Source organism: Bactrocera oleae, chromosome 2, assembly GCF_042242935.1.
Source record: "Bactrocera oleae isolate idBacOlea1 chromosome 2, idBacOlea1, whole genome shotgun sequence".
Taxonomy (NCBI): Eukaryota; Metazoa; Arthropoda; class Insecta; order Diptera; family Tephritidae; genus Bactrocera; species Bactrocera oleae.
The window spans coordinates 17607121-17628899 of record NC_091536.1 but is presented as its reverse complement, the minus strand read 5'-3'; the positions used below and the strand labels follow the sequence as shown (position 1 = coordinate 17628899).

Sequence of the window (21779 nt, the reverse complement as noted above, 5' to 3'; positions counted from 1 at the left end):
TAAATATGTAGCAACAATTTCTACAGTATTTCAAAAAAGTATGGCAACAGTAATTGTGTGGCGTGTGAGAAAAATACTAAGCGTTGAGGACTCATACAAATGTAATAATCGCATGAAAGAAAAATAGTTGTAAATAGAAGTGAAATGAAAATTGTTATAATAAAGCAAAAATTGGCAAAGCATTTCATAGCGCTACTTAAGTAATTTTATGCCTTCAGTTTTTTTTCTTATATAGCAATTATGCAGTATAGTTTTACTAGAGCTTATAGTGTCTCTGGCGATCGTTTTACTTAACACACATTTTTGCTTACTGTGTGATAAAAAATAGCTTGCAAGAATTAATAAATTTTTATAAATATAAAAAGAAAAAGCAATGTCCTTAGATAAATTGTTTTCAAAAATCCCTCTAAGATATGACGAGGAAGATAACAAATGTACAATACATCAGAATATGTCATGATACATAATTTTCCTAACATCGATTCTTACTGATCCAGAGTATAGATAATTTTCTCTTCGGATTACCACATTTCTCACACGTCGCATTTTTCCACATATTCGAATTAACAATACAAAAACTGAAAGCCATTAAGTATTATTTATAGCCAAAATCATTGTTTTTTAATCGAAACACTTCGTGTTCACACAGAGTGTAGTTATACAAATTATTCTCAAAATAGCAAGATGCATTTCCTCTCAGTGAGCATCGCCAGTTTAAATTGCTATAAGGTCCGACTCTTCCATTAACTCAGTCATTTTATTGCAATTGTCATTGTTTAGCTATTTTGGTGGTTTGTTTTGACTCCATCCATTCCAGTGTAATTGCAATAGCGCTTTTGTTGTACTCGTTATGGTTTGTATTTACAATGCGTTTTCTTCGCAAATTACATGAAGAAATAGTGCAAATTGTGTGTGCGCACTGATGTGCGATGTGCATTGCTAATAAATAGAAAACATTAAAGAGACAACAGCGGCACACAAAAGAAAAACAATAAACATGGAGCGGGAAAAAACAACAAAAAATAAATATTTACAAATAGAAAAATGTTGCCAGTGGTCGTGCAGCAACTGCAAAATTACACAATACTTACAAACAACAACCTACGCTCTGATTTTTAGGTCGAAAAGTGGGCATTTAACAAGAGGCATATCTTAAATGATGCAAAGTGCAAAGTGTTTCATACATATAAAATAGTCGATTAAAATGCCAGGCGCATTTATTTTCATTTGATGCGCTTTGGTTTGATTTTAATTTTATAATTTACTTGTCTTGGACTATTATTTAAAATATTAGGTGTTTAAGTTGAAATAAAATTGATATATTGTAATAATAGTTTTTTTATTAATTATTTTTATTTTATATATGTATACATGAACATAATTTTTTTTATTTTAGTAATACGGTTCCTTAATTTAAAATAGCTCTGAATTGTACATACTTTATGTATATTAATACTACATTTTATTGTATATTTTACTTCTGTATGTCGAGTATGCTGCTTAAGTCTTTGTAAATGTATGAATGACTTAAGTATTGTAGCGCTAGTAAGCGACCTTAGGCTTAATATATGTACGTATCATTAATTATATTATATTGTGTTTGTAATAATATATAATAAATATAAATAATTAAAACTATATGTATAAGCTTTTAAATAGGTTTAATTGTTTTTTTTTCGATTGATTTTGAACTTCGCAAAGCAAAACTAAATGAAAATATGTCTTTATTCGATGTCAATATTAAGTAGATCGCTATGTTTTCTATGGGCAAACATTTTCCTTTTTTCTTTTTTTGTATGAGGTGTAATATATATTAGGGTGGAGCGAAAAACAAATTTTTTTGGCTTAGCCTGGGGGTAAAATTTGTAGATTATAAAAAAATAAAATTTTTGGACAAAAAAAATTTTTTTTTTAACACCTAGAGGTCTGTTTTAAAGTAAATTTCGAGTTAAAAATTTTATTGGACAAAAAAAATATGCAGGAAGTATTTAAGTATAAAAATGGTTTAAGAACATTCAAAGCTAAAATAATAATAAAAAAAACTGTTTTTAACTGTGTCCCTACTCTTAGCATACTGACTAATTTTCTATACACACAAAAGAAAAAAAAAAATTAATGTTAATAACACACATTGCCCTTCACAGTCATAAATGCGCCAAAAAAGGGGGGTAATTGTTTAAATAGAAGATGAAATAGTAAAAATAAAATATTAAAAGCAATATGCGTTTTTAATTTTGTATCATTTATCATTGCCGTCTGAGTACAACGTGTTGAAAACAGACAAATCGACAACTGACACACAGCCTCAGACGATTAAAGCGGTAAGTATTTAAACGAGTATAATTGTGTGTAAGTGCAGTATATTTGAATCAATGCAAACGACGCACTTTGAAGAAATATCCAATTAAATGTTAAATGTTGGCGGACTTAAAAGGTTAAAAATTGGTACATTTTTTTAAATATGCATGAATGTACTTGTATCAGCTCAATATAACAATAATCGCACAAGCGGCGGCAATTTTTCTTGGAATTAATTTGCTACTAAATTGGCAATTAGTTCACCTTATTTAAGACGAGCACAAAGAAATGTGATCATTAACACCTTCGCTATTTAATTGTGTTGAATTCATCAATATAATAGTGCTATACATATGCAGACATATATTTCTGTTTAAAATTAAATCATATTCATGCTCGCGTGCGCATGGTACGCCTCGATTTGTTGTAACACAGTGGATATCGATATTCTTGGAATATTGCAAAGTAAGATTCTGCTGAAGATTTAAGAAACATTGGTAACTAATCGTGCAAGGTGGAAAAAATGTATGACCACATTAACATATATCTACATTTAGCCCAGCAGCGACGCAGTCTAAGTTATGTCTTTCAATATACAATATAATACTTTTAAATACACGCTCTCCTTAGTTCATTCAATGCTGATAGATGAATTACTGATTTGATTAATGCTTAGGAAAGCAGTGGGAATCTCCGGATTTACACTTATGCAATGCAATTTTGAAAAAAAAACAAATGCAAACATCAACAATTACTGTGCGATGTATAGGCTAACGTGCCTCAGCTGGTGTGAAACTGGTTTTGGGTCAGTTAACAATTACTGAAGCCACCATAAATTCACCAAATAAATGCAACAAAGCAAATGCACAATGAATACTTATGTTGTAGTTGTATTTGAAATTGCCATGGCGAGAAAGGATCTTCCTCGTTTTATATAAGAGACAACAAACGAGCTATAGCAACAGCCATGTTAGTCACAAACGAAAAGTATTTGAGTATGAAGAAATGTGATTTCTTCACAGTAGACAACTGTTGCAAGTTTTCTGCATATAACAATTCGTGGGAAGGGAAGTGAAACAAACATTTAGCTACGAGTTGCATGCAACATTCGTTGGGCAGCGAATAGCTGCTAGGCAGTAGGTGGCTGTTTTCACAACCACATGCAAATCAAACCGGAGTTTGTCACAGTAAAAATTGGTCGAAAAGGTCAAAAAGGAGGTTTAAGGTTTGGGAAAGCAAAGCTAATATGATAATAAAAATCTCTAAAGATTTTGAGGTATGTTAGGGTAGTCTTTAAACAGAGGAACACACTTTTTAAACCAGATTTCTGAAATCGGTCAAGTTTGACGAAGATCAAAGCGAGTTGGGAGATCTTTATAGATACTCAAAAATATATAACAAAGTTATATTCTCCTCTTTATCTAGAATTAATACTATTACAGTATATTTTCGGATATAATTTACATTTATACAGAGCTTGAACTGTATATTACGCCTCTAATCAGTGCCAAAATGTAAATGTATTATCTTTACCTTATCTAGATTATAGTTTTAAGATCATGCTAAAATGTCAGAGACAGATTACATACATACATATTATAAATATGACAACAAATTTAATAAATTCCTTTTATATTAGTACGAAAAATATCTAAATATTGGACAAATGAATGAATCACAATATATTTTTTGTAAATAAACCCTATTAATAACAGATGTTGGATGGAAGAAACTTAAGTGTATGAAACATAACAAGAAATGACAACAAACCTCAATCCTTTGGTGAACTTACTGGTTTACGTCAAATAATATAAAAGTGATATTAAACGGGTTAATCATGTAAAGAGAACTTATACATTTTATAAACAGAAATAATAATAACATATAAATGGGAGAAAAATTTAAAAATTCGTCGATAACATAAAACTGTTTGCGTTTATGGCTCACGAAAGTGTTAAACGAAATTGACTAAAATTAATGAATACGCAACCGAAATAAATTGATTAAATTGAGAATATGAAAATAAAATTGCTGTGGGCTTTTTTTTTGACTCGCTTTGCACCGCTTCAATCAATTTTTACCTAGGCTTATTTTCTATTATTGGTTGGGTTCTCATTTAGTGGAGTGAGTCTTTCAGTTTTGGAGATTTTACTACTTTTAACGCACTTATAAATGATATTAAGAAATACTTTCATGTCACAAATGCTCGCAAGTTTTAACAATATCTGGCGAAGTGAGATTCCCACAAAAAACTTTGTTTTAATTTAATAATCTTACTTCAACTTTGGTCACTTAGTATCCACCACATTGAAATAAGTTTTGGAATGCATTACATTATAGGCAAATTTAAGACTCTTAAAGAATGCTAGTCAAATATCATAATCTTACAGAAATTGCATATTGTATGAAATAGTTGTTGGAACATTTTGAAGATTTAAATGCTGCTACCAAGATGAATTTGCTTGAGTTTGCCCGTTCTTTTTCTTTATACTTGTAATGTAGTGGTAAAAATATTTGCACTCACTTCCAAGGAGAAGATAATAATTAATATAACTAACTTCATTTATTAACTTTTAGTTGCTAGTATATAGTTTAAACCTTCCAGATACGACCGCTGTGAAAAGCGCAAAAGGCCTAGCTTAGTCGCAGATGTGGCACTTACATGCGTGAATGGTTGCGTCTCGTTGCCTCTTTGCCTCTCCCCACGCTTTCAGCGGGGTTTTATGCAATTTCTGCGCTTGACTAAGTTGCACAAATACCAGTTTTCCAGATAATTGAGGAAATGCTAACACCACTGGTAGAGTTGTTAAAGGAGTTGGACAAAGAGGTGCGGCACATCGACCAGCATGAGTGTGCTATAACCACTAAACAAACAGCTGTGCGAAGTTTTTTAACAAAGATAAAAAAGCGATTTACTTTTTTATAGTGCCCGCATTGCCTATGGGATAATAACAGCTAGCATAGGCGTCTTGACTTTACATATGTATATACATATATGACATGCCACAACGAGCTTTAAACTATTATATAAATATGCATTTGCATTGGAAATGTTTTGTAACTTCTAGTGATGTAAGAAAAAGTTTTTAATATTCATGCTTAAAATGTATGTATATACAAAACTGTGTACAAACATCGGCGCATGCATTTAGATAAAAACTTATGCGAGCACCCATATTTTCTTTGACGTCAAAATTTGTTTATAAGTGTTGTCGTTGTTAGAACAACTGAATGTTGCTGTCTTCTTTGTTTCCACATATACATTTAACCCTCTTATGTGCAAAAATAACAGTTATTTTTATTTTCGAATACAATAATATTAAGGGTAATCAATAATTTTAAGGGTAATGAGATGGTTGAAAATTCTCTATTCAAACCGCCTATAAAATTAACTAATTCAAAGGTAGGTTTTATGGTGAGTATTCAAAATTTTTCAGGTTTTCAAACCTATTTGATATTTTAAATGTTTGATAACACATACATATTTACTTAAATGTTTCATTAAAAAAATTTTCGGTTTTGAATCAGATTCGAACCTAAAATCTCTAATGAATATATTTAATATGTTAATGATATATGCAATTAAAAAGCTTAAACAATTATTGTGCTTGAAGAGCTTTTGAATCAATACATATTCTATATTTCTACATTTTTATAATATCGGCTTTGAGATACCACAAATTACTGTTTTAATTTCCAAATTTTTATTGGACTACCTTCTTGCAAATCTGCTGCAACCAATAAGTAAAATCATTAACCGTTATATTGAATAATATTGACCTCTAAAATTGCAGTGAATGTGAAGCGCTCCAAACATAATCTAATAATCAGTTGCTTACAATGAATGATGTGTATGCATGACTCAACACATTGTTATAATTAGTTGAAAAATGTTTTTGAATATAATCCAGCGTTTAAGTTATTTCTCTAATAATACTAATGCGCATTATTTGAAGTGGATTTTTGCATGCTAAATTTTTCAGCACATGGTCAACAAATATTATACATATTTTACTTTAATGTTATACACATGCAACATCTTGCATAGAGTATAATAGTTTTGTTCCTCCAACAGTTGTTGTAACACCTGAAAGTAGTCGGAATAGATATAGGTTATAGAGAGACGAAGTTTTAGGATATCAGTCTATCTATCAGTTCGTCCGCCAAAATCCGATAAATCTCGATTCAACTTAGTACGCATGTTTTTGGACACTCTGTAAATGTTATTACTGCATATCTCAGTCTTATAGGCTGATGATTTCAAAATTTGGTGAACTCTATGCTAGGCTCGCCCACTATTAGAATACAGTTGTTATTACACGAGCTATTTGCCCGTTTTAAATCAAATTTGATTGATAAAAGATTGAAAATGGAAATGGAGAAAATGGATGAAGTTATAACGATGTTTCCTCAAATGTTCATAACGATTATAAAGAACCTAATAGTCGCCATTTTATTATATTTAGTATATAAGTATAGCAACCAAAGAAAATAAATTTGCAAATGCTGTGGTGATCTCTATTAAAAACTGTCAAGTGGTATAACAATATTTTTATTTCAAAAATATCAATTAGCGCTTTCGTATTAAGACATCAAATGACCACCTGCTTTATCAATTCATGAACACAAATTATAAGAAGAAAAATTTTACAGTGCACTGCAAAAGCATATGTTATGTAGATAGTTTTAACATTTTAATGCCAGTTTCCGTAAGATAAAAGTTAATGACAAATATATATACTCGTATGTACAATATATACAAGTATATAAAACATAAATATAAAAAAATATATAAAGAAATATTAAAAATGCATTAACTGTAATTAACTATTTAGTATTATATGTAGACTTTTATGATACTTGGATTTGTTGTACAAGTATATATGTATCTAATAAAATAAACATGAACTTATGTACTCACAACAACGGATGATAAAGTACAAAACCCAGCCGTCGACAAAGGCAACCAACCATTATCCATGGTCATAACAACGCTTTGTGACTGCCAATATCATGGCCTTTAGTAAGAGTGGTGTATTTTCGCTATTTTTTTTTTTTTTTTGTTTTGTGTTTTGTGTTTTTTTTTATTTCATTCGTACCTTTTTTTGAACACTGTTGTCTGTTGATCACGACAAGTATTTTGAAGAAATACATACAATTACATTTCACAGTGAATACCATGCTAAATAGAGGGCGCGCAGCGAATTGCAGTAAAGTCGGGATCAACTCGTAAAAACAGTTAAATTGAAGGTGAAAACTGTATTGCGTTGGTGGTGACGCTGCTTGCTCGTGGTTTGCTAGCGGCGGCGGGATAGAGGCGGTATTACGATCGGGCAATGGCCATTAAATTTGTATATGTAGTTATTGTTGGTAGTTTTCGCTAGTGCCTCTGCAGCAACTTCCTGATATCTCGCATTTCAGTTCAAGTATAATAAGTTCACAGAAAGCAATACCTGTAATATGCTGATCAAAATAAAATGAAAGTGAGCAAATGATATTTATGTAAAATAAAAAACATACACAAGTATACAAATATATATGTACATATAAACAGGGGTACATGCAAATATTAACCCGGAGGTACTCAAGTTTTCTACCGAGTACTGTGAAACAAACATAGAAGAAATTCATAGAAGGCTATATAAGCAATAAAATAGAACAAATTTGCTATTCGTACCTACAATTTACATACATAGTTAACTGAGGATGAGGCAACAAGCTTCAAACTTGTAATTCGAACGGCTGGTAGATTTTATAAGAAGGGTATTATTAACATAACACTTGAAATTGGTTTTTATTTATTTTGCTTCATTATTCAGAAAATTTTATGCCATTTATGATTTGAATAAAATGTCGGCTGAATGGCCACCACGGCTCCGTTTTTATATCTCCACCCGTTTATGTCAGTTTTCGATGACCCGGTGCAGCATATTGGCTGCATTTTCGGTGCGAAATTTAGTGCGAGCTCTTCAAGCGTTACTCGTTGATTGGCGTAAGCCCTTCAATTAACATACCCCCAGAGAAAATAATCTAGAGGCGTTAAATCGTATGATCTTGATGACCATTTGACTGGGTTATTTCTTGAAATTACCGGTCGCCAAATTTCGCACGTCCATGTTTCCCGCATTCGGGGGTCGGTCAACATCGTGTTATAACGCTCGCTATTGATGGAAACGGCATTTCCAAAGGAATACGGCCCGATTAAGCCGCCATACCACAATCCGCACCAAACGCTCAATGTTTGGAGATGCAATCGCGTTTCCTGAACCACACGAGGATTTGACCAGAAAACTTGTAACAATTCTTGTATGTTCTCTGATTTGACTCACCCCAATAGCGACAATTTTCTTTGTTGACGAAGCCATTAAGCCGGAAATGGGCCTCATCTTAGAGACCGTGTTTTGCGCGAAGAGCTCTACAGTGGCCACCAGAGAACATGTATTTGCGTAAAAATATTGGACAATTTCCAAGAGTTTTTCCAAAGTTTCACTTCGTCATGATGAAATGGCAAACCCTGCTGAACACACTGACAAAATTTTACATAAATCCGTAAACAATCATGGCCGCCACGAGCTGTCGAAGTCACGTCATCCCTGTTGTTGTGTGGTTTTAGCGGCAGAATTCTGCCGAGTTGACAGTCCTTGGGCAGATAAAAATCCGGGTTCGTTCCGGTTACGTAGACCCGACTGTCGGAACGACGTCATTCCTATTGATAGAGGATGTACATACATACAGAAACAAATGCATGGGCCTCACGAAAAACAAACTTGAAAAGCAGATGACGCTATTGTAGCAGATTTTAAAATTCATTCTTACTGGTTTGAAACTTTGAACAGTTAAATACGAACTGGAAATCAATATGTCTATTTTGCAGAACTTAACAATTGTCAAGATATTGCAGCGATAAGCAATTCGAAATTGATGCACTTTACTATGTATCACGTCTCTGGCATAAGATTTATAAAATCAGCATATTTTACATTTCAGCTACATTAGAATAATTTTTAATGAAAAAGAAACTTTAAAATTATTCCGTACATCTAAAAGCAACTCTACCCTTTCGATTATCCGATATTTTTACAATATTTGCTCGTATTTTTGACATTTCTGTTGATTTGTGGGTTTGAAATCCTGTTGCTTTTACAACCCGTTTGCTTTTACGACAAAATTTAATTAGGATCTGCAGAAAAATGGCGTTCAAGGTAATAAGTATATACCAAATTTTATTATTAGAAGGAATATAATTGTGGTTTAATTAACAGCCAATAGATCCAAAACGTGATGAGTTTCGTCGCTATCTTGAGCGTTCCGGTGTAATAGAAGCCTTGACAAAAGTTTTTGTGAGAATAGTGAAAGAGCGCCCCGAAAATCCTCTCGACTTTTTGCGTCATAACTTGGGAGATGCTCTGCATCAAGCTGATAGTATGGCATATTTGCAGACCGAGCTGGAAGAAGCCCGCAGTGAAATACAGCGATTACGTGGTTTAGTTGAAAGCATTGACCCTGATGCTCTAAAGGAGCAACATCTACCAGAGGATGTGGAAAAAAAAAATGATGAAACAACAGAGAATCAGGAGAAATGTAGTGAGGAAGAGGCGAAGCCTCAAGAAGACTTTCAATGCGAGGCAGCTACCGATGAGATGAAATCAGTAGATTCTCCGGTGCAAGGTAATTCCTCTCCAAATAACGGTATAGTTAAAAATTCGGAAACTCCAGACGATTCAGCTTCTGCTAACAATGCAAACAAATTGACAGCAGAACAAGCCGACAATAATTGAATACTAGCCCGTCCATGATATAATAGCTTACATACAATACAGTAAGAAGCTGAGTTCCTTATTTTAGAAGGCACAAAAAGTATTATATATATATATGTATACATTCATTATACCATGCTTAATAAAGTGATATGTAAAATCGGGATTCCTTACCGATCCAAAATAATTTTTGTTTGCTTTTACAGAAATTAATTTACATTACATTCTCGAGAAAAATTCATTTTAGCGAATAACATTTAATTTTTACTGTACTCTTTTATATACATATCTTTCTTTGCATTTTATTGACTGCCCTTTCCGCTATCCTGCAACAATTAAAAAGCGGTTATCGTGGAAGTTCAGATTAATCCCCCCGGATGGCTTGTACTAATTTAATATTACTGAATAACATAATTTAAGGTGAAGGTTCTCAGAAACAGTAGTTATTCATATCTTGAATTCACAAAAATAAATCAAATATTACGCCAAATATTTATTTAATTCATTTTAATAAGTTGTATATAATGTATTTAGTTATTAATACATACAAATGATGTTTAATAATACAGTTATTGATTAATAATAGTAAGCATATGTGTGTATGTATATGTAAAACATCTTAATTTAGGGTACTATTGTTCGTGAAAATCAAAAAATTTAGCAGAAATTGACTTAATTCCAAAATATAAAGTTAAAGAAATGAAATGTATATATGTATGTGTATAAAATTTTCATGTTAACTTTACAATTTATCATGGATTGAAATTCCTCAATAGGAAAGCAATGGAGCGACGAAATGATGCTAAGAAGAACACTAGCCGCAGAAATAATGAATGACGTAGCCTACTAAAAATTTAAACAGCTGGTTAATAACAGAATGTACACTCTCATCGAAGGCTTTTCTTTGCTCACGACCATTTGAAATATTAAAGAATTTTCTTTTTACACTGTTGGAAAAAAATAAATGCTGTTAGTATTCTATAGTTATAATTTTTCTTACTTTCCATCGAGAGTACAATATATTTTTATTTTTTCCAGAGCAGCGTCGTTATACAAAGACTTAATTCAGCACATGATTTTAAAACACAAACTAATTTTAAAAAGTTTATAACAATCATTTCCCAAAAGTTGGTTAACTCAACCCGATCAAAACCGTTAGAAGCAAGATATTGGCTCGGTCAAAATGAGTGAGAAGTGTCGTTTGTTGTTGATTTATTCATGCATTTACATGTATTACATTTAAGTAAAATTTAAGAAAAAGTATTTTTGTTAATTAAATTCTTTTGTTTAATGTGTTGTTTTTTTTTTCTTGTTTCTTTCATCTCTGCATTGTTTGTTTACTTCTTGGCTCCATGTCTGTAAAACTGGTTGTTTTCCTTCCCCTTTTGATTTTATAATTCAAATCAACTTTTTTTTAACAATTACTTCGTCTTATGTTTGCTGTTGTTATATTCTTGTTTAGACATATTACTATTATAGTGTGTTGTTACTGTTGATGTTTTTATTGGTGCACATGCAGCAGCGACTATGTGTTTCGCTTATTTTTTACGTTTATCTGCCGGTTTCAATATCTGAAACGAGCACATTAAAGAGTCATCCACAGACATCATAGCGCCGGCATTGTCAAATTCACCACAATAGTTGGGTGCTGAAAACAGCGTCACCAATTGCCGTTTTGCGAAAAATTCGTAGCCATCTTCGACTACCTGATGAGCACGGCAAATCAAGTCAAAATCATGCTTTTGGAGGAATTTACCAACAACTTCAGCGCCAAATGTGAAACTAACTCCACGGTCATTCTCACCCCAACCCATGGTATCCTTGTCGGGATCAGACCATAACAAATCACAAAGCAAACCTTGGTCTGGGACATCTGTTGGCCTCATTATGCGTCGAATTTGTTCCATTGACGACAAATCAGGACTGAGACCACCATGGCAGCAAAATATTTTTTCGTCAACGATAGCAGCTACTGGCAAACAATTAAAACAGTCAGTAAAAGTTTTCCACAATTTTATGGTATAGCGACGTTTGCACTCGTCGTAAAATCCATAGATGCGATTTATACTGGCGCACTCATGATTGCCACGCAACAGGAAGAAGTTCTCAGAATACTTAATCTTGTACGCCAAAAGCAAGCATATAGTTTCCAAAGACTGCTTACCACGATCAACGTAATCGCCCAAAAATAAGTAGTTGGATTCTGGTGGAAAACCGCCATATTCGAAGAGACGCAACAAATCATAATACTGACCATGAATATCTCCACAGATTTTTAACGGTGCCTCCAACTCAAGCAAAATGGGTTGTGATAGAAAAATTTCACGCGACTTTAGACAAAGCCCACGAATTTCGCTCTCCGACAATTGTACATTCTTTCCAGGCCTTGCACCACGCACCTCCAACAATCGTGAAATTATGCTGTCAATATTCATTACGTCAGCCATATTGGTTAGCTATTTGCGTTATTAAACGTGTGTACTTGTAATTTTTACGTTTTTTATTGGCAAATCTAAAGTGTGTTCCCTGTTTAAATATTATTAAATATTTTTAGTAAATTTTTCACAGCTACCAGAAGATCGAAGAGCGAACACACAAAGACTGACAATCGGGCCGAGTTAACCCAGCGCACGAATACTATCAACATACAATCGGTTCAATGCAACAGAATATGGCCGATCCATTTCGTGTCCATATGTCCTAAGAATTTACTTTATGTTAAAATAGTCGTTGCGTAGTTATAGAATTTTATAGCTAAGCTAAACTATAGATTGCTTTAAAAGTTAATATAATTGTGATATTAATTTTTATATATTTTCATAATAATAAGTTTATTGGCAATTATTATATAAAATTACATTTTTTATACATTCGTATCTATATTGGGTATATCAATAGCTTTTGATTAAATGTTTTTTAGGTTTTGTTCTCATCCAATATATATTTTCAAATAGTGTATATGTTAGATGTCTATGCCCATAAGAACTCTTTAACAAATTCCTACGTTTTTATGCTGGGTATAAATACTACTTTCCAAGCGGTAAAGATGAGTGTACCGGTTCAATTCTAACCTAAAGTGTGTATATGTAAACACACAAGCGCAATCATAGAATAAGTGACAAGCGTATGATTGAGATAAAGGGAATGAAAACAACACAGAGTTGTATTTTTCTTCCATTCATCGAAATTCATCGTGCATATTTTACACAAGTACTGTTTACCAATGTTCATAAAAATAAATAGATAAGTACTTTTTAATGGTTTTGGTAGTTCTGTGATTAAGAATACTCATTTTGTGAACTAGATTTTTACAACTGATAATTTTTTTTAAAGTTCATAGTTAATTAATTTTTTTTCTTTCTGGCATCTCTATGGTTTATTTAAATCGTTTGCTTAATTAGTTCTGTTAATTGATAAATTTTCTTTCAAATTCAGTATTAATTCAGTAATGGTAGCATTAAAATTAGGAAATAAAAATGTTTTTTCTGATGGCGATACCGTATATATAATTGCGGAAATAGGGCAAAATCATCAGGGCAATTTGAATACCGCAAAGGAAATGATATCGGAAGCCAAAGTATGTATGCTCTTGAAATATGCACAATTCACCTTAATATTGTATCATATGGATGTGTGTGTAATTGTACACATATTACAATTATATATGTTTTAGAGAATAGGGTGTGATTGCGTAAAATTTCAAAAATCGTGCCTCCCAGCTAAATTTTCCAAAACAGCCCTTAAGCGTCCCTATATATCAGAGAATTCCTTTGGCAAGACTTATGGCGAACACAAAGAGTTCCTTGAATTTAGCGAAACCCAGTATAGAGAATTAAAAATATATTCGAAAAGTGTTGGAATAGATTTTACTGCATCAGCTATGGATGAGGTAAGAACTAGTATAGTATTTTAAAAAATTATTTAATATATATACATATATATTTGTATTAATAGTTAGTACTTAGTTTAGTGAAAACTTAATTAAATATTTTCATTGCAATATACTAATTTGTCTTATAAAACTGTCAAGCAAGCTCGAAAAAATAAACTAACGGAAAATTATAAAATTGTTAGAATAATAATAATGATAACTCCCTTCAAATCAATATAAAATAAATAGCAGTATTATAATCAAAAACATAACTATCAAACAATAAGGAAACATTATAATATATGTACATGTATGTCAATATCATTTTTTTTTTTTTAAATCTATGTTTCTATCCTCTAATTAACTTATAAAATAATATTTTATACAAGTTTTTGTCTCTAAATACTTATACTTAACCAAAATTCATATTTAGATTTCTTTAGATTTTTTAAACGAGCTGAACGTACCTTTCATAAAAATAGGCTCCGGCGATGCTAACAATGTACTGCTTTTGAGAAAAGCAGCTAAAATGGATACTCCGCTAATTGTGTCTACAGGAATGCAAACGACCGAAACTATCGAGAAAATTGTTGATATAATGCAAAAGAGTAACAAAACTAATTATGCTTTAATGCATTGCGTTTCTTCTTATCCCACTGATCCAGAGGATTGCTCTTTGAATATGATAACTCGTCTGAAAGAGTGGTATCCAAACATAGTTATTGGATATTCCGGGCATGAAAAGGGCATTGAAATAAGTAAAGCAGCAGTGTTAATAGGCGCCAGAATTATAGAGCGACATTTTACTTTAGATAATAGTCAGAAGGGTTCAGATCATAAATGTTCATTGGAACCTTACGAATTTGGAAATCTAGTTAATGAAATCAGGACATTAGGAAAGCTTCGTACATTGAATAAAGAACAAATTATGGATATGCTTCGTCATCATAAAGCTATCGAATTGGCTTTGAAAGAGATAAAGTTAAGAACTATACTTCCAAGTGAAATGCAATGTCGAAGCAAATTAGGAAAATCCATTGTTGCTACTAAATATTTGAAAAAGGGAAATTTTTTAGAGCTATGCGATATTTGTATTAAAGTAAGTGAGCCAAATGGCATATCTGCAGAATACTTTGATTCAGTAGTAGGTAAATTGATTACAGCTGATGTGAATGAGGATTCACCTCTAACTTGGAGTCACATTTCTATTTAATTTCAATTAATTTTTCTACAAAAAAAGAAAACTTATTTTATTTTTTATTAAAATACGATATTGTTTTGTTAGAATAATAAATAATTTAAAAAAAAGTTGTTCATATATTGCGTATGACATGAATTTATTTCCACAAGTTTCATTAAATTAAATGTAAATAGATTGTTGTATTAGAATAGAGTAATCATCTACTCGACTGTATCGTCATCTGCTACACCATCATTTTCTACAGCTTCCATATCTTCCTCACCCTCGCCGTCTTTCTTATCAGCTGGTTTCTCATACACCGCCTCTAGAGGAGAGACAACTACTCCGTTCCATACGGACATTTCCCGTACAATACTTGTATTTCCTTCCAAACCAAGTATATGCTTATATCCACCGTGGGCAAGGACACGTAAAAGAGTTTGAGCAGTTAAACAACAAACATCTTGCTGTTCCAAAGTCATTGCAGTATGAACCCGAATGTGACCTGGTTCACAAGGATCCGTTATACCAGCCGAACCGGGCAAAAATAATCCAGCAGAAAGCAACTGAAAAACACGTCTGAATGCCAAATTTATAGGCAATGCTTGTCGGGATGGATTGTTCATAATAGACAAATGAGCGATTAAGTCTAGCATCCAAGGCGATAATGGCGCGAATGCGTCAAATCTTCTTGTGAGATCTTTTAATATGCGAATCAACACCTTGATAGAAGAGTGATGAGCATTTTCTTCAAACCATCTTGTATGCCGAATAGCAGCGAGATGTGCTTGCATTAGCTTCTGGTCAAGGTGAATATCGGCTTCCAATTTTCGCAAATTTTGAGGGAGTGTTGCTATCAAAATACGAACTTTAGCTTGCCAATTTGCCACATCAAATCCACGATCATGTATTGTTGTGTAAATTTGATCGGCTTTTGTTAACACCTCAGTTTTCATAGCATTTTTAAGATCCGATTCTACTTTCTTAGACAATGCTTCGCACGCCTCTTTTGTTGGTAATGTTTTCAGTATAACAACGATGTCAGCAACATTATTGCCAGATATCATGGTTCCCTTTTTAAACGATCCCACTTGGCGCACCTCCTCCAATTGCTACAATAGAAAAATTATTTATATACTTGTGAGATAAAATAGAAACGTTAAACCAATGAAACTTACACAGGTATTAAAATCGCCAGGCGCCACCACAAGATTATCTAGAACTGACTGAACTTTTGTCACCAAGTTTCCAATTGAAGTTTGCTCAGCTGGTGTTGGACTGAGATCTTGGTTACGCTTTAAGAGGGCTGCAGTTAGACTAGAATCATCAACTGCAGGTGAAACTTTTGGAAATAGAACCTCAGCAACTAAAGTCAAATCGAAAGGATGCCTTGGAATAAAGGTCTTTTTAAAAGGTGGCCGATGGAGTCCACCTCGGATTGGTCTACCGCCCCGCATTGCTCCTCGCACCATTTTTCTATTTGAGGAATTAATGATTGCAATATTTTAATAGAAATGTTCTTTGAAAATAAGCACTGCAAGCAGACTTTACAATATGAAACCCGAAAAATCGATTGGAGAATTTAATAGAGGTGGGTGTAAATTATTAAAATTTATTCGGCGTGTAAATGTAGTCATCTGCAACCTAATGTACGAAATATATACATAATTTATATTTCCATATTTTATAAATTTTGATTGAATTAAACTTAAAAATAACCATTTAAAACAAAGGTATAATTTTGTATAATTATAGAAAATTTACCAGACAGTCGCAACTTAACCGATAGTGAAATCGATTGTTGATAAGTTCAAGTTTGTGGTCATTTAGCATGTTGGTAGCACTGCGGGTCGGCGTTTTTATTTGCAAATTTTCTTTTAATATTTCTATTCTCAACTAAAAGTATACAGTTAAACTAGAAGTCTAATAAAATATAATATTTAATACAATCATGGAAGTTGATAAAAATGAAAGTGTTAATGGAGTAGAATTAACTGAAGCTGAAAATGAGTTGTATGACAGGCAAATTCGACTTTGGGGATTAGAATCGCAGAAAAGGTTTTTAGACAAACATGTTTAAAACAACTTTGTTGTTACTTTAATTTTCAACAATTGCAGACTCCGCACAGCAAAAATATTAGTTGCCGGATTAGGCGGAATTGGTGCAGAAATCACAAAAAATATAATTCTTTCCGGTGTTCACTCGGTAAAGTTACAAGATGATAAAATTGTTACAGAAGAGGATTTTTGCGCTCAGTTTTTAGTGCCGCGTGCTGCAATCGGTAAAAATCGTGCAGAAGCGTCAATTGAACGAGCACGTTCTCTAAATCCTATGGTGGAGATATCGGCCGATACAGATTCGCTTTCCACCAAAGAAGCTGATTACTTCGCAAAGTTCGACGTAGCTGTTGTGATCGGTGCATCCAACTCGGAATTATTGCGTGTTAATAACATATGTCGTGAAAACAATGTCAAGTTTTTTGCCGGCGATGTTTGGGGAATGTTTGGTTATTGTTTTGCAGATCTACAGGAACACAGTTTTGTTGAGTAAGTACAGTTTTGTTAAGTAATTGTATTTAACATTTACACTTTATAATTTTACAATAATTAAAATTTCAAGGGATGTGGCAAAGCATAAAGTCATTTCGAAACCAAACGAAAAAGTAAAAACTGAGTTAGTCACTGCAGCTATCCAGCGCACTTTGAATTTCCCATCTTACGGTGCAGTTGTGGATTTCGACATCAATTCACCGGCTTATCAAAAGAAGCTTAGGCGTACTGGACCTGCTTTGATATTATTGCGCGTACTTCAAGAATTTCGAGAAGACTTCAACCGCGATCCTTGCTATAAAACTCGTGATGCTGATATTTCGGAATTGCAGCGTATCCGAAACGAAATAACAAGTGTGAGCTCGTTATCTGATGAACATTTTGGGAACGTGTTCGCACAAGTTTCACCCGCTGCGGCAGTAGTGGGTGGTGTTTTGGCCCAAGAGATTATCAAAGTAGTTTCCAAGAAAGAAGCACCTCACTGTAATGTATTTCTATTTGATCCAGACAATTGTTGTGGCTTTGTAGAAACGATTGGTTTTAATTAACAACTTATTTTCAATAAAATAAAATAAAACGAAATATACTGTAACCGATTTTATTTTTTCTGTCGTGGTTATTTAAATTACGTTTTAATAAAAAATAAGGGAAAATTTGTGTTCTCCGCAAACTTAGTTTGCATTAGATAGGTGGTCATCGATTTCAGTGGGTGTTAAACGTCTGAAGCCCTTTTCGGTGCAGATTCCCACTTCTATGTTATCTTTAGTCATTACACCTTCAAATCCGCCTTTTAAAGTTCGCATGGCATCGACTACTGCATCATCCAGTGATTGAGAAATAGAGTTATTTGATTGCAAGTTGAATCTACAGAATATTTATACGTAATTATTGTTATTTTAAAGCTAAAGGAAATGAAAATACCTTTTTTCCATATATGTTTTACAGCTTTGTGCATTTTTACCGAGGGCAGTAGCTTTCCACGCAAAAAATGCACCTGTGGGGTCACATTGGAATAGGTAGGGTTTTCCATTATTCCAACCACAAATTAGTAAAGATACTCCAAACGGCCGCACACCTCTAAATCAATATTGAATTTGATGATGAAATGACAATTAATAGTATACACATTCTTACCCTGACTGAGTATATTCTTGCATTACATTTGCAACTTGTTGGACTAATTGTGATACAGGCATAGGTTCTTTGTAAACTAAAAAGTACTGTTGAGCCATTTTACGAGCTCTTTTAAGAAGTGGGCGATAATCTGGCACTAGCCCAGAGTACACCATGCCAATATGATCGGTGATTGGTTCAACACGATGAACGCTATGTTCTTCATATAAAGGCGATTTGTACTTATTTTCAGTAGCAATCACAACACCATCCGAAGCTGAAAATATGTCATCAAGGTTTATATATTTGATTCCATATATATTATTGAGTATTTACCAACTATTCCCACTGATGTAGCGCCAGCAGCAACAGCTGCCAAAGCATATTCCAACTGCACCAATTTACCAGACGGGCTGAAAACATCACAGGACATTCATTAGGTTATGTTTTTACAAAAATTTAATAAATTATACCTAAAAGTAGTTAGTGAGAAACTATAACGTTCAGATGCCATTTTCGTTAATTATTTTTTTGATATTTTAACTTCTACAATTCCTGTACCGCAACAATACTACAAAATCCAAATGACACAGCAAAGCTAAATCACAATGTCAAATTTTCAAATGTCATATTTATTGCATAGATTGACGGTGTTGCCGGATTTCTTTTATTATTAAAGGCTATAAAATTATAGGTAAATTTGAAACAAATCATATTGAAATTGAAACACTAAACATATTTCAAAAAATAATAAATAAGTAAATAATAATTTAAAGGTATTTAGTAAGAGTTTGTTTATATTTATAGCTGATATCCATTGTATATTTATATTGTTTACTCTGCATGTGATTTGGCAAGATTTAGAGCAAACTTTACAAAGACTTCATCTCTTATTTTCCAATCTTTCAGGATTTGCAGAATTTCATGTGCTCAAGTTTCTTGTTGCTTCAATTTTTGTATATTTTTACGGGAATCAGTTTCCCTTTTTTTAATAGCTTCATTATGTTCTAATATACCTAAAATCCGTAAACTATACATCCATTGACGTTTCCTGATCCCTATCGTCAATATTTTTTGTGATATTTGAGTCGTGATCCATAAAGAGGATTGATGGATCACGAGTGAATGCTATACGTTCAATATATATCGCTCCAGTATTTATTCGTAATAAATCATGTTTTTTAAAGAAAGATATTAAAAAATGGAATTGCTTTATTATTTTTTAGTTTTTCATTAATTTTTTTTACAAAATGTCGCAAGATATAAGGCGAAGCGTGTTTGCGTGATTAAATTATATAATCTTGTATCACTTTGGAGCCTTGTGACAAATTATTGTTTTTGGGCTATCGACCTAACCTTATATAATTGAATCATGCGTGTTTGGCTTTGAGTAAAATTATTTAAAGAAAGCATTGAAGCAAAAATTAATGAGTTGTTATGCTTATCAGAAGTAAATTTAGTGAAGACAATCGTGTACTCTGTAAAGACGGATCGTAATTACCAAGGAATGATAACTTGCATTCACATGATTTTCTACCAGTAATTAAATTGAATCAAACATTAAATTACAAAAACCTAACAACCAAGAACAAAATATTGGTTATAATCTGAAAACAATTATTTGTAATATTTTCCTTCCGGTGTATGGCGATCATTCCAATTTCGACTGCGCCTGAACTTGAGCTTCCTGATTTGCTAATTGAGGAGTTTACCGTATTCAAGTGTTTTTAATTTATTAGTTTACTGAAATTGACTTACATTTAAGTTAAAATGCTCAAGTACATGCAGTTGATATAAATTATTTTACAATGTATCCAAATTATGTTTTCCGAACTACTTTTGTTGAGCCAACATTTCGAGTTTCAGCACCCTCGCAAATTGACCTTGGTGTTGTAGAATCCGATTGCCTTTTGTTGAGCGAAGCAACACTAGCTACAGCTCGTAAATTCTTAGGTCTTTTACTTTGTACAATTGAAAGGCTGCAAACCTTTTTTTGCTGAACAAACTTTGACCGCTTTAAAATAGAATACGGCGCACTTTTCGCTGGCGGTGGTGATAAATCCCCCTTAAATGGCTTAAAACCTCTAGCAAATTTCTTCTTCACTTCCTTTGGTTTTTCTTCTGATTCCTTTGAGATATCCATCTCCACTGATTGTTGTGGATTTTTTAAAGCCATTATTGCTTCCTTATTTTCCTTTATTTTTCGATATCCTTCCGGAGAGATACTTTTAAATTTCGTTTCCCTTATGGTCCATAAAGTTGCTGCGAGCTGGGCGATAACTGCAGTTGAATGTCTAACTTTCTCTTTTATTTGCTGCAAAGACTTTATTAGGCAAACAATAATTACATTTACAAGTTCATTATATTAATATAATGTATCAATACCTTTTGATCTTTTTCGAATATCGTGAGCATGGTTACGACCAAAAATGTTAGGAAAATTAGTATAAAGGATGACAATAACATTGTATCGAATGTGCCCACCGAGTCCAAGTGGTTGTCGAAAATGAAACGGAATAATTTTGAGAAACCATTACACATCTTTTGCGAATATGGGTAGGCGCAGGTGAATTCAGTCCAAAATTTTAATACCGAATCTTTGTCGTCCATTCTGCCTATTTCTCACTTGACGTAACAATTTGAAAAATTGCAAAAAAATATTTACTTTAATTGATTTCCTAAAAAATATGAAAAATTATTTTTTATTGAACATTAAAATACAGGAGAGTTAGAAAAGTTTTTGCAGAAAAGTGTTTTTATACTCTCGCTATTAGTATTCGCTATTAGGAATACAATTTAATTCTATTTTACATTTTTCAGAAATAAGCCCTACCATACAAATCAGATATTATTTGAAATGCACTTGTGAGATTTAGGATTGCATATTATTGTATGGAATTTACTAGATCTATCAAGATCCAATACTTTACAACCCACGGAGTGGAAGTCACCCAACTAATACACTAAATCTAAACACAAATTTGTTAATATCATATACAAATATAAGTCG

At 32.7% G+C, this 21779-nt stretch overlaps 7 protein-coding genes and 1 long non-coding RNA gene across 10 annotated transcripts; 3 read left to right on the top strand and 5 right to left on the bottom strand.

The window, feature by feature from the left end:
• Window positions 1–7293: 7293 nt before the first annotated feature.
• LOC118683739 (uncharacterized) lies at window positions 7294–9080 on the bottom strand. The gene is made up of 2 exons (XR_004979614.2): window positions 8628–9080; window positions 7294–7761 (listed from the first exon to the last, which is right to left on the bottom strand). It is a non-coding gene; the product is annotated as an uncharacterized lncRNA (long non-coding RNA).
• A 267-nt stretch (window positions 9081–9347) lies between these two features.
• Window positions 9348–10242, top strand: LOC106619089 (c-Myc-binding protein homolog). Its single transcript, XM_014237069.3, has 2 exons — window positions 9348–9500; window positions 9561–10242. The coding sequence occupies exons 1-2, from the start codon at window positions 9489–9491 to the stop codon at window positions 10074–10076; spliced, it is 528 nt and encodes a 175-aa protein (XP_014092544.2). The 5' UTR covers window positions 9348–9488; the 3' UTR covers window positions 10077–10242.
• A 1008-nt stretch (window positions 10243–11250) lies between these two features.
• On the bottom strand, window positions 11251–12693 carry Pp1-87B (Protein phosphatase 1 at 87B). The gene has a single exon (XM_014237095.3). It carries the CDS (start codon window positions 12500–12502, stop codon window positions 11594–11596), a length of 909 nt encoding a protein of 302 aa, XP_014092570.1. The 5' UTR covers window positions 12503–12693; the 3' UTR covers window positions 11251–11593.
• Window positions 12694–13436: 743 nt separating this feature from the next.
• Window positions 13437–16675, top strand: NANS (N-acetylneuraminic acid synthase). Its single transcript, XM_014237084.3, has 3 exons — window positions 13437–13632; window positions 13729–13944; window positions 14360–16675. Exons 1-3 carry the CDS (start codon window positions 13504–13506, stop codon window positions 15137–15139), a joined length of 1125 nt encoding a protein of 374 aa, XP_014092559.2. The 5' UTR covers window positions 13437–13503; the 3' UTR covers window positions 15140–16675.
• Window positions 15236–16578, bottom strand: LOC106619098 (interleukin enhancer-binding factor 2 homolog). Its single transcript, XM_014237083.3, has 2 exons — window positions 16285–16578; window positions 15236–16218 (listed from the first exon to the last, which is right to left on the bottom strand). The coding sequence occupies exons 1-2, from the start codon at window positions 16576–16578 to the stop codon at window positions 15328–15330; spliced, it is 1185 nt and encodes a 394-aa protein (XP_014092558.1). The 3' UTR covers window positions 15236–15327.
• A 296-nt stretch (window positions 16676–16971) lies between the features above and the next one.
• Window positions 16972–18248, top strand: Aos1 (activator of SUMO 1). Its single transcript, XM_036377974.2, has 3 exons — window positions 16972–17164; window positions 17225–17653; window positions 17727–18248. Exons 1-3 carry the CDS (start codon window positions 17058–17060, stop codon window positions 18202–18204), a joined length of 1014 nt encoding a protein of 337 aa, XP_036233867.1. The 5' UTR covers window positions 16972–17057; the 3' UTR covers window positions 18205–18248.
• On the bottom strand, window positions 18239–19385 carry Prosalpha2 (proteasome alpha2 subunit). Its single transcript, XM_036377996.2, has 5 exons — window positions 19243–19385; window positions 19106–19182; window positions 18791–19046; window positions 18578–18733; window positions 18239–18520 (listed from the first exon to the last, which is right to left on the bottom strand). Exons 1-5 carry the CDS (start codon window positions 19281–19283, stop codon window positions 18328–18330), a joined length of 723 nt encoding a protein of 240 aa, XP_036233889.1. The 5' UTR covers window positions 19284–19385; the 3' UTR covers window positions 18239–18327.
• Window positions 19257–21516, bottom strand: LOC138855608 (uncharacterized). Of its 3 annotated transcripts, none has more exons than XR_011396562.1 (3): window positions 21155–21516; window positions 20528–21092; window positions 19257–19449 (listed from the first exon to the last, which is right to left on the bottom strand). XR_011396562.1 is itself a non-coding variant. In XM_014237070.3 (2 exons), the coding sequence occupies exons 1-2, from the start codon at window positions 21377–21379 to the stop codon at window positions 20589–20591; spliced, it is 729 nt and encodes a 242-aa protein (XP_014092545.2). In that variant the 5' UTR covers window positions 21380–21516; the 3' UTR covers window positions 20486–20588. The 3 variants fall into 3 exon arrangements, 1 of the variants encoding a protein (XP_014092545.2); XR_004979612.2 differs by lacking the exon at window positions 19257–19449 and adding an exon at window positions 19964–20464; XM_014237070.3 differs by lacking the exon at window positions 19257–19449 and having other exon boundaries at window positions 20486–21092.
• Window positions 21517–21779: the final 263 nt, after the last annotated feature.